General features: G+C 51.5%; 6 protein-coding genes across 6 annotated transcripts; 1 reads left to right on the plus strand and 5 right to left on the minus strand.

The window, feature by feature from the left end:
• Positions 1-363: 363 nt before the first annotated feature.
• On the minus strand, positions 364-1,948 carry N7532_001787 (DNA primase subunit PRI1; the record flags this gene model as incomplete). The annotated part of the gene is made up of 2 exons (XM_056614281.1): positions 364-1,501; positions 1,566-1,948. 2 exons carry the CDS (start codon positions 1,946-1,948, stop codon positions 364-366), a joined length of 1,521 nt encoding a protein of 506 aa, XP_056479322.1.
• A 1,525-nt stretch (positions 1,949-3,473) lies between these two features.
• cspA (putative cell surface protein) lies at positions 3,474-4,315 on the plus strand (the record flags this gene model as incomplete). Its single annotated transcript, XM_056614282.1, has 2 exons — positions 3,474-3,705; positions 3,762-4,315. The coding sequence occupies 2 exons, from the start codon at positions 3,474-3,476 to the stop codon at positions 4,313-4,315; spliced, it is 786 nt and encodes a 261-aa protein (XP_056479323.1).
• A 477-nt stretch (positions 4,316-4,792) lies between these two features.
• N7532_001789 (uncharacterized protein) lies at positions 4,793-6,504 on the minus strand (the record flags this gene model as incomplete). The annotated part of the gene is made up of 6 exons (XM_056614283.1): positions 4,793-5,202; positions 5,454-5,575; positions 5,635-5,816; positions 5,876-5,965; positions 6,043-6,378; positions 6,442-6,504. The coding sequence occupies 6 exons, from the start codon at positions 6,502-6,504 to the stop codon at positions 4,793-4,795; spliced, it is 1,203 nt and encodes a 400-aa protein (XP_056479324.1).
• A 1,513-nt stretch (positions 6,505-8,017) lies between these two features.
• Positions 8,018-9,608, minus strand: N7532_001790 (threonine synthase THR4; the record flags this gene model as incomplete). Its single annotated transcript, XM_056614284.1, has 2 exons — positions 8,018-9,266; positions 9,322-9,608. 2 exons carry the CDS (start codon positions 9,606-9,608, stop codon positions 8,018-8,020), a joined length of 1,536 nt encoding a protein of 511 aa, XP_056479325.1.
• A 433-nt stretch (positions 9,609-10,041) lies between these two features.
• Positions 10,042-10,989, minus strand: N7532_001791 (NAD(P)-dependent alcohol dehydrogenase; the record flags this gene model as incomplete). The annotated part of the gene is made up of 2 exons (XM_056614285.1): positions 10,042-10,332; positions 10,390-10,989. 2 exons carry the CDS (start codon positions 10,987-10,989, stop codon positions 10,042-10,044), a joined length of 891 nt encoding a protein of 296 aa, XP_056479326.1.
• Positions 10,990-11,045: 56 nt separating this feature from the next.
• On the minus strand, positions 11,046-11,252 carry N7532_001792 (Polyketide synthase enoylreductase; the record flags this gene model as incomplete). Its single annotated transcript, XM_056614286.1, has 1 exon — positions 11,046-11,252. One exon carries the CDS (start codon positions 11,250-11,252, stop codon positions 11,046-11,048), a length of 207 nt encoding a protein of 68 aa, XP_056479327.1.
• Positions 11,253-11,314: the final 62 nt, after the last annotated feature.

Genomic DNA, 11,314 nt, shown 5'->3' on the forward strand with positions numbered 1-11,314 from the left:
CGTTTGCCAGTCGACAACTTGGACAACGAGTTGCGAGTTTCCAGCGGTTGGTCCTGCAAGGGAGCACAATCAATGGTCTTTTGATTTCTCAGAGGGCTCTGGGTACCGAGCGCGCTGTTTCAAACATGTACAGGGCTTTTCAGCTTCGCGTACAAGGAGAGGATGAAGATTCTCCCGATGATTATGAGTAAGACTGGAAGGTGGAATTATCACGGAGTAACGAGCTTCTAATGCGAAAAACAGTGGTTGCCTCGGTATAACACCAAAAACGCCTTAGGGGCTAACCGGAAGTCAAGGGAGATATACGCAGCCCCTTGAATATGAATTACAAAACGTAAGATCGTAACGTATGGGTCAGAATGCTCAGAACTCCATTGGATCGGCTTTCACTGCAGGTGCGGTTTCTTCACGCTCTCGCTTGACTGCCCGCTCCTCCTTAAGAAGGCCAGCGATGAAAGACCGGAAGAACTCGATATACGGCTTCAGGCTGGTCTTCTCATAGTCCTGCATTTTGCGAGTGCCGCCCTTGACATCCGAGTCGTTCACCGCACTGCCCTCCGCGTCGGGCATCTCAGCTTCTGTAGTGCCAGCCGGATTCTTAGCATCATATGCGTCGATTTCGGTCAGCAATTCCATAACGGTTGGGACCGAGAGGGGATCAAACTCTTCCGCCTTGCGTGGGTCGATAGGTACACAGATTCGACCGGTCCCAGGGTGAATGACAAATGGACTCTTCAACAAGTGAATCATCTTCTTACTGACTTCGGCATCAAGACGCGGGTATGTGTATTCCAACACAATATCTTGTTTCGCGTCGCGAAGAGTGGCTGTATTCAGTGTACTGCTCTTTCCAGTCTTTGCCAACGAATCGATGTCGGCCCATTTGCTGGCGCTAGGACGATCGGGCGAGGAATCCCATTTTCTTCGCAGAGCGTTGTTTAGAGACTTGTCGGGGAGTAATGTCAAAAGCCGATCTGCCTGTTCAGAGCTTGCAAAGGTATCCTGATCGACCAGAGTAGTTTGTGCGAAATTATTCTTAAGAATGTCGAGACTGCGCGCAACATGAGGATGCAGTGGTCGCTTAAGGTTCACCCGTTTTCCGCTCTGAGAGCCTCCGCGTAGGATTTCAAGGTAACCGGCGATGGCTCGACGTCGGTCGTCTGGCAGATTGCGTGCACGAGGGTCACACACCCAGGCGTGAGCACCACGACGACCGGAGTAGACCCAAAGAATATGTTCGAATCCAAAATCCTCGCGCAAGGCCGTATCGATAACCTTGATTGCCATCGTAACGAACGCCCAACACTTAGCACAAATGTTTGCCTTCTGACAACAAGTTCGAATATCGTCGTAATCCGTCATATCGATATCGAAAACCAGTTCCTTGGAGACAGGCTTCATCTGACCGCCTCGAAGTGTTTTGCGATCGCGAGGGTTTGTGCTGTAGACGGGCCCGATTTCAAAACGTGAGGGGTTCATCTTGAGGATATCCTTCCGAAACCTAGGAGTACTCCAGTTAGATCAAATCTGGCATAGTGCTGGGTATCAGGGCATCGGAATCGTACAAATCTGCGGTCGGATAGGACTGGTATCGAAGGTAGGCATCATTTTGGAGCGTCAAGGCAAACTCCCGGTTTCCGAAATCGCGCGTCGGGACAATCCCGTGGTTTAGCCATTGGAACAGGTATCGGAAGGGGAACAGTCGTTGATAGAAAGCAAGCATTATATCCGAGTCAACGCCAGAAGGAGCCGGTGTAGGCTCCGGCACTGAAGCTGGGGATGACTGCATCTTCATGTCCGCAGTGGAAGCAGGGAACTCCTCATTGTCGTCGTCGTTGAAAAGGTCCTCGAGCTTGACACCATTCTCCGCGGTTCCCTCGACGGGGGCATCCGGGAGTTCTTCATCATCCTTCCGAGGAGAATTAGCAGGCGACACCGAGTGCGGCATGGTGGACAGTGAAGTTGAGACGCGATCGGGGAAACCTGGCTGACCCGAACGGGAAGGCGATACGTGAGACGCGTGAGACGCGTCCTGCCCTAAGCCCTAAGTCACGTGCGTTTATACTATATGTCCGCAAACGGGCGACGCGTCTCTCTACAGATCAACCTACAAGGCTGAACGAAAAACGCCTTGGGAAGCAGCGACTCACATGGCCAACCGGTACTTCCGAGAGAACAAATCTTTTCGCCCTCCCGGTTTCTGGCCCTTTACCCCTTGCCGTTTGCGGCCAACTCTGACTCGGTGCCTGCCACCCTCCTGAACTGCCCTGGATGATAACGAGACTACCACAGGTAGCTAGGGTACCACCCATGGCCAGGTTTTGGTCAATGCTGGAGACCAGTTCGAGGAACCAATTGTCAAACCTGACTCGTGTTCTGGCCGATTTCGGTTGGTGGTGAAAACTTGGTGAGTGGGGAACAGTCTAATCCGGTATCAAGCTACCATCTCCTCGTCATGGATCGGAAGCATGGTCTTATTGACGAGAGCTGTCAGAATTTGCAACTACCACTAGCGCAAGCGATCACTTCCTAGATGGATTTGTTTCTATCAACTTCGAAGGATGGCCAGTGTTCCCCTCCAGCATTCCAACAGGCGACGGTACCAATGAAGAGAGAGCATTGCTGGCAGTGCCTTGGTTAACATTCCTGGACGCCTAGGAAAATCCTCCGATTTGTTTCTGGCCACACTTTCAGGGCATGGCTTGCACTCCGCCCCCACTGTCCATGCTCCCAGGTATCTCAGGAGGTAAAAGCCTGGCCCATCGATTTGTCCGGATTGGTGCTCGCAGAATTGCCTTGGCTGAATTTAGCCGGCTACATGGCGGGTAGTCCCAACTGATCATTAGTACTTCGGAGCTTCCGCATTCGTCACCAGCTCCATTGCCGAACTTGGGCTTGCTATCAATGGTCTTGTTTGATTTATTTGGCTCGAGCTGAAGCCCTCCAGCATTTCACGAGGGAATATCTACTTCAAGTCTGCAGACTGAAATGACTGACCTGGCATCTCAACTGACCACCGTCAATTGGCATTCGACTAATATGACTTGCAGATTGGTTTTGTAGATCATCCGTCGATAACTTTCCGCATTTGTTATCTTATGGATCCCAACAGGACTACTGACAGAAATGATACCCTATCTGTCCGATGTCACGTTTGCATTCCAATCCACCATTCAAAGGTATCATTGCCCCGCAGTTTCTGTCCTATCGTCATCAATGGGTGCCTCGGATGTCCGTGGTTCCGCTGTCACGGTTCCTGCATTCAGCCATAGACAGCAATATGTGGATCAGGTCAACATTTGCTCTACCATGGCAGCCCTCACCGTCATGACTTCTCTTGGATTGATTATCCAGTCCGAAAGAGCATAAAAGGTCGCACGTCCTGCGAACTCTCCTAACTATCTTTCTTCCACATCTTCACTCGTTTCATTTTTTCCAAGCTTGCTCTCAAGGGAAACCTCCAATCTCTCGACATGATCCCCTCCGTTGCTCTTGTGGCCCTTGCCGCCAGCCCGGCCTTCGCCGGTGTCATGCAGGCTCGTGGTGAGAACTGGGTTCGTCCTGTTGACGAGCACAAGTCGTCCACCCCCTGCACCACTACCACCCATCACTCCACCACCCCGTGCACCACCACCACCAAGCCTCACTCTAGCTCCGTGAAGCCCACTACCAAGACCATCACAGTTGTGACCACCTCTTGCCCTGGTATGTCTTGATGTCTTAGCCTTCTATATCGAACTATCTTTCTAACTTGACTGAAGTCACCTCGTCCACTGTCACCTCTGGACACAAGACCTTCACTGTCCCTGTCACTCAGACTAGCACCGTCACCCAGACCAGCACTATTGTCTGCACTCAGTGTGAAGAGATCCCGGCCACCGTCAATAAGGTCACTTCCACCCCTAGCAAGGCTCCCCCTGCTCCGGTTGTGAAGCCCTCCAAGCCGGCTGTTCCTTCCAAGCAGCCCTCTGCTGTTCCCTCAGCCCCTGCTGTACCCTCAGCCCCTGCTCAGCCCGAGATTCCTGCTCAGCCCGTGATTCCTGCTCAGTCCGAGACTCCTGCTCAGCCCGAGATTCCCGCTCAGTCCGAGACTCCCGCTCAGCCCTCGATTCCTGCTCAGCCCGAGATTTCCGCTCAGCCCTCGGCTTCTGCCCAGCCCGAGATTCCTGCTCAGCCTGAGACTCCCGCTCAGCCCTCTACCCCAGCTGTGCAGCAGCCCAGCGCCAGCGCTGTCCCCTTCACTGGTGCTGCCTCCAACACCAAGCCCGTTGCCGGCTTCCTGGCTGGTATCGTCGGCCTGATGGCTCTACTGTAAATCAGCTTCGAGTTGAGGATAGCCTAATCATTTCGATGTTTGGCTACATCCAAAAGCCCTGGTCTCTCTTGCTTTCTCGTTCGATCTTTGTGGTGGGGATCTGAGAATCTAGAATTCCAGGATGTTGTTTTCTTTCTGTGCTTGCTTGGTTGGTATGCATGTCGATTCCAGGCCCGCTTGATCTCTCGTTGACAAAACAGGAGATAAAGTTGCTGGGCCATATCGAGATTTTGTTCGTTTTCACTGCGTGTCAAACCTACATAATATATAATAGTAATATATAGGTATTGCTTGGATCTTTGTCTCTTCTATCTATCTGTATGACTTCTAGCTCGCCAATATACAGGGGCTTTCGAGATTTGAGATGCTTTCGTCTGATGACTTTGGTCTTATTGGCCGTGAACTTCAGATGAGTCCTGAGTGTCATGTCAATTCAAGTTTATCTTGAGTAGAGCTGAGAGCGAACTTGTTACATGGCTACGCCTTCGAAACCAAGAAATCAATCTCCTGCAATGCTTCAACCGCTGCTTCTACACGAATCTCCACCCCATTTGCAAGCTCTCTTCTAACAACCCCTGCTCGCGGCTCATAGAGGAACCAGCTATTCGAAGGCAGGTTCCTAACCGCAAAATTGACGTGGGTCCCCCGGTCAGCCCATTCTCGCAAGGTTGTGACCAGCCATTGAGCAGATGCATCCCAAATCCCACGCAAGCAATCCACTTCAGAAGATAGATCAAGCCCATCGACCCAAGGCATTTTTTCAATAACATCTTTTGTCCAAGGAGCTTCCCACATCTTCTTTTGACCATCCTCCACATTCAGACGAGCATATCCGATGGCAGAATTTTCTGAGAAGGGGTCCATATGCGTCCATTGGCCCTGTTCGTCTGTTGAAGTGTCGTTGCGAGGATAATGTAAGCCCCCATTTTCCCAAGTCGGGTTGAGGTTTTTATTGGTATATTCCAGGATACCTTCTAACTCCGCGGCCTTCCCAGTTCGGAGAGCCATTTTACCACTTACTCAAATGTCGGCTGCTTGTAAGGGAAGTTTATTGTGTGGCGGTTGGTTAAATAGTATTCACGCGCGGCTCTGAGTGTCTCTGGGGTTTCATTTTGTCCTTGTGTTGCACGAAGCGCACCAGCCACCATCGGATGTTGAAGCTCGAACTTTCCGTTGATATTGGTGATGAATCCAGACGAATGAGCTTTGTAGCCTGATTTCACAAAGTCAGAGTTCCAGGTGTCTATGAAAGATGCAGCCCTATATTTTTGTCAGACGTTAACGTGGCTCCGACGATTCGTGGCTATAGTGGGAATTACCAGGCAGTAAACCCGCAATCTTTTGCCCCACGAGTATGGTCTTGCTTCAGAACAAGCCAATCCTTAAATAGTTCTGTGTTTGCTATCATATTCTTGCTTTCTAGTGCTGCTCTGTACTTGTCCAGGACCCCGTCTATGACTTTCGTCCCATCACGAACATCATTGTATCTCATCGCAATCAACTGAAGTATCGTCAGCAAAACTCACCTCCATCTTCGACTCCGCTCATTCTTCTACATACCGGAAATTGATTGCAAACAACAAAGACAATATTCGGCTCGCAGCAGACCCCAACCCACCCATTCCGCTCCATCTCCTTCAATATAGCTTTCTGAAGGCTTCAATTATCATATTGAAAGCACTCGGGGCCCATGCCCTAGAAGAGAGGATTTCAACGGAATGACAAACTTCCGGGCTTCTCAAACTCGTCATTATCAACAGCATCGCATAAATACTCGTTATAAGCAGCAAATGTGCGCTATACATGACATTCTCTTGAACAATCGGATCCGCCCAGGGCTTGCGAAGCTCCTTGATATCGGGCTCCACAACGGATTCTGACTGCGAGGTTAGATACCAGTTGCCCCAGACTTCCCGACGAAGTATTTTGTGAATTAATCGGCGTATGAGTGGCTTGAATAGACTTCTCATCACCGGCATGCGGTGGTAATGCGTCACGCCCGCTGCATACGCCATTGTCGCAAGCTGGTAGCGATAGGCATCGAGGAAATCCTGGGCGGGTTCCTAAGCCTGTAGTCAATTCGTCGGAAAGTGCCTCGATCAACAGACCCAGTGAGATTTGCTCACGGGTTCGTAGGGCTTCGACGATGGGTGGTTGGATTTTGGGATCAGCACGCAATACAAGAGCATTTATGAGAGCAAGTAACGGACAAGGCCCGTTCTCATTTTGAACCAGGACGGGCGATTGAGATCCAGCTGGGGATATAGTAAGCCAGGGCATTCATACTGACTGTTCTCCACCCCTTTTAGCTCGGCGGCAAAGAATGGACCGCCGAAAAGGTCTTCAAGAACATCAAGGGATCTAGACCCTGGGCTTGTGGTACTGTTGGTTGGTACCAGGTTTGTTCATCCCATGATCCAGCATAAAGCAAAGAATTGAAGGCTCACAAGCTCATATAGGGAAGCGCATTCTTCCTCTTTCCACTTTAGAGCAAATTAAGCATGCACTTCAGTATGAAGGGCACATCGAGTTTCTTGCTGTGATCGAACACATGGACCTTGATTGACTATTGTACATATGGTTTGAAAGAGTTTCTGAGTGCGAGCGAAGTTTGCGGGCGGACGTGGATGATAAATGTATTGTATTTCGTTTGTCGTTGGCTAGGCAATGTCAGCATCCTCCTGTTATGAGTTTGAAGGAGGAAGAGAAGATATCCTACATTGGTCTCTATTGCCCCGCCTTTTGGATTACCGTCAACCCTCGGATTTAAGAAGTCCACTTGTCCTCATCTTGGCCGGTGTCGAGTATTCTGACGATATGGTATCTGCCTCGAATTCAGCTATTCGAGGTGCGACCGCCACATCCAACCCAGTAGCGCTTGCCTCATTTCAGCACCGCTGTTTTGGAAGGGTTGTTCGCCAACGAACACAATCATGCTGGAATACTCGGAGAATTTTTGAATCATTACGGTGTGGTCGAAACCAACGGGGGCTGCCCATGTGTGGCCAGTCGCCATCAACTGCGGTGCTTATGTTGTGGAAGTGGCGCAGGTGGCATGCTTGTGGAGCCGATAGCTTTTCATAGCCATCTATATCAACAGGAAAGGTGACTTTTTCTTTTCCACAGTTCATTGCTGCCCTGTTTTGCTGTACAGTCGTAGGAAATGAGTCGAATGAAAATATCAGTGAATCCTTGGGATAGGCGGTTTATATAGGAAAGACATTCTCCAATCACTCCATGATACTAGGTTTCGTGGTCCGCTTACCCGATGGGCTGATTGAATGACACTGCTTCAAGGCGTCCCACAACGGTCTCGGTACTGAATAGAAAAATAATTCGCAAACTCAAGCATCCACTCTAACGCAATAGTTCGAGTCTCGGCAGTTACCAGCTCAGCTCGGGCGGAGCATACATCCAGATGTGGAAAAGCGGCCTGGCCCCAATTATTCATAGTCCATAATTGCCGCATGATAAGCGAAAATAGACATAACTAAACCATGATCACCACCAAGGCCTTTCATCGTTCTTCCTGAGACTGTGTCGCCGGCGAGATATCATTCTCATTCATATCTGGAAGTAAATCTATATAACATGAAGGCAAGCATCGTAAGTTTTTTTCTGCCATTGAACGGCATGCAATAGATCGTCAAATTCAGAACTCCAACGGCAGAAGCGGTCTATACAGAATCACTTCACACGGCTCTACCGTTGACCCTGAAGCTCCTGCTCAACCTCAGCCTTGACAATCTCGCGAACGCCCTCCCAGCCAGCACCAGCGGGAACGGGAGTAACGCGGCTTTCACGCTCCATCAGGCCAATAAATTCCTTGGGCAGGATTTCATCAAACACGTAGCCATCCTCTGAGCGAAGGGCCAGATCAACGGAGCCGGCAAACTTGGCGGGATGAGCAGTGGACAAGGAGATGTGGTAGGAATCAGGGTGCTCCTGAATGGAGCGTTGAGAAGCTGCAACGCCAACAGCAGTATGGGGGTCGACGATGTATCCGCCAGTCTTGGTGCTCTTGGAGCTGCTGGGGCCGTTGTTGGGGAAGCAGGTCTTGTAGACACTGCGGATGGTGGCGATGGTCTCATCGTTGCTGACACGGTGGCTGGAAAAGTCGGCCATGGCAGCCTCGAGCACGGCGGGAGGAACCTGGAAACCACCCTTGGACTTGAGGTCGTTCAACCAGGTGGTGACGTTCTCGCAGGCGTGCTGGCGACGCTCCGACACGGCATTGGCACGGTCGGTCTGGAAGGCCAGGAACCAGAGCAGACGCTCGAAGTTGCTGGACACCAAAATGTCCATGGCAGGGCTGTGGGTCTCCTTCACACCCTCGTCGGTGGTGTTAAGGGCCTTCTTGGTGTAGTGGCCACCGCTACGGAAGAAGCGGTCTAGGATGTCGTTCTCATTAGTCGCGATGACAAGCTTCTCGACAGGCAGTCCAAGGCGCTTGGCGAAGTAGCCAGCAAGAATATCACCGAAGTTACCGGAGGGAACGACGACGTTGACCTTCTTATCCTTGTTATAGTTCGCCGACTTGGTCAGGGAGAAATAGGAGTAGAAGTAATAGGTGATCTGGGCCAGGATACGAGCCCAGTTAATGCTGTTCACGGCTCCGAGGCTGTGAGTAGAGTTGATGTCGGGGTCGGCGAACAGGGCCTTGACAATGTCCTGGCAGTCGTCGAAGGATCCCTCGACGGTCAGGTTGTGCACATTGGCGTCGAGCACGGTAGTCATCTGCTTCTCTTGAATGGGCGACACCTTTCCGTTGGGGAACAGAATGAAGACACTGGTGTCTTTCTTATTGCGGAGACCGTAGATAGCGGCCGAGCCAGTATCACCGGAGGTGGCACCAACAACCGTCAGGTGGTGTCGGTCCTTGCCGACCTTGCCCTCGTTCTCACGCTTGAGGAAGTATTCGAAGAGGTTTCCGAGGAATTGGAGGGCGACACTATGATTTGTTAGCCTTGCAACGTCCAAACTGCGACAAGATCTGTAATGCATACTCCTTGAATGCCCGTGTCGGTCCGTGCCAAAGTTCCAGCAGGTAGAGGTTTTGTTTGGGGTCGAGTTCGACGAGCGGGGTACGTTCAGGATGGTCGAAGGTCGAGTAGGACCGCTTAATGATATCCTTCAGGTCGTCCGCGGGGACTTCCTCGGGCGAAACGAAGAGGGACATGATGTTGAAGGCGAGTTCTTCGAAGCTGATGTCGGCCCAGCTCTCCCAGCCCTGGGGCAGGGAAGGAACTTCCTCGGGGATGAAAAGGCCGCCATCACTGGCTAGTCCCTTCATCACAACATCTTCGAAAGATTTCTAGGGGGAAGACACATTGTATGAGCGATGTGTTCCTGCGCATTGAACACCCCACTTTTTTTTCTCCCCTTCTTGTCGCGGACTTACCTCGTACTCAGCACCCCGAGTGCTGAGGTATTTCTGTGAGAGCGTAGGCGCCATGTTTGAGCAGCCAGCGAATGCGTCAATTGACGGGGAATCGGGTGGAATGGCGAGACAGAGAGGGACTGAAGGGAGTGTGAATCATCGCGAGATTCGCCGCGGAGACCATGGAGGGGTGTCCCGATCGGGTCTAGCGCGGCCGAAAACGGCGCTACCATGTGGCGGGCTTTTGATATCTCGATTTCTTCTACCATTCTACACAAACTCAATAGGATTGTGGTGAAAACTCATCTCATCGTCATTATATGTCTAATAATAGTCATGTCTTCTTTTACTCGTTTGCCAGCACATAGCGGTAGCGCGCCTTGCCAGCCTCCATGTCCACAATGGCCCGGTTAGCGTCCTTCATGGGGATCTCCTCGATCCACGGGTGAACACCCTTGTCGGCCACCAACTGGAACATCTCACGGATTTCGTCCGGGCTACCGACCAGGGAACTCTCCACCTTGAGGCGGCGCATCAGGGGGCGGATAGGAGCATACAGAGTGCCGTCGTCAGGCAGACCGACCTGAACCAGGCTTCCGTTGGTGCGGAGCAGTCCCAGGTACTCGGTCATCGGCATCTAGGTAGGATTCCGGGTTAGCTTGCAATTGACTATCCATTCCTGCAAGGTACTCACCTTAGTAGACGACACAGTCGACACAATCAAGTCTAGAGAGCGGGCGTGCACAGTAGCCCAGTCAGGCTCATCCTCAGTAGCAATGTAAAGGTCCGCGCCCATCTTCAGCGAGTCCTCGCTCTTGTTGGCTCGGCGAGAGATGGCAACGACCTTGTCGGCACCCATGGCCTTCGCAAACAGCACACCAAAGTGTCCCAGTCCACCAACGCCAATGATACCGACACGCTTTCCGGGTCCACAGCCATTGTGCTTCAATGGGCTGTACAGAGTAACGCCGCCGCACAGCATCGGAGCGGCCTCGGCAGAGGAAATGGTATCGGGAATCTTGATGGCAAAGTGGCCGGGAACGCGGTTGTACAATCCATATCCACCGTAGGACTTGTCACCATTCTGGTGGGTGCTGTTGTAGGTTCCAGTGAACTTCTTAGAGCAGTATTGCTCCGAGCCCATCGCGCACTCTTCGCAATCGCCTTGGCGGCCCTGACACGAGTCACTCTGAGCGCCGACGCCGACACGGTCACCAATGGCAATTCCCTTGACCTGAGATCCGACACGGACGGCTGTGCCTACAATCTCGTGACCGACACAGCAGGGGTACATGGTGGGTCGCTAGAAAATGTTAGTATTCAATTCTACATTGCTCCATGGAGGTATAGTCAAGAAACATAAAAAGATAAGAAACTCACCCAGCCACTGCGGAGAGTGTGCAAATCCGAACCGCAAATACCGCAGTGCGAAATTTTGATATCGACATCGGTCTCCTCCCACTCCTTGGGCTGAAATTCTTGCCAGACCATGTTGCCCTCGCTGGAGCTGGAGTCCAGGCCCATCCAGCCCTCAAACTTGTAGTCAGTTTGCGCCATTGCTGCTTGGTTTGGTCCAGGTATGTATGAATGTGCAGATGTCCCCAGTTTGATCTATGGCG

The sequence above is a fragment of the Penicillium argentinense genome (assembly GCF_028826775.1).
Source record: "Penicillium argentinense strain IBT 30761 chromosome Unknown utg000002l_segment0_segment0, whole genome shotgun sequence".
Lineage (NCBI taxonomy): Eukaryota > Fungi > Ascomycota > Eurotiomycetes > Eurotiales > Aspergillaceae > Penicillium > Penicillium argentinense.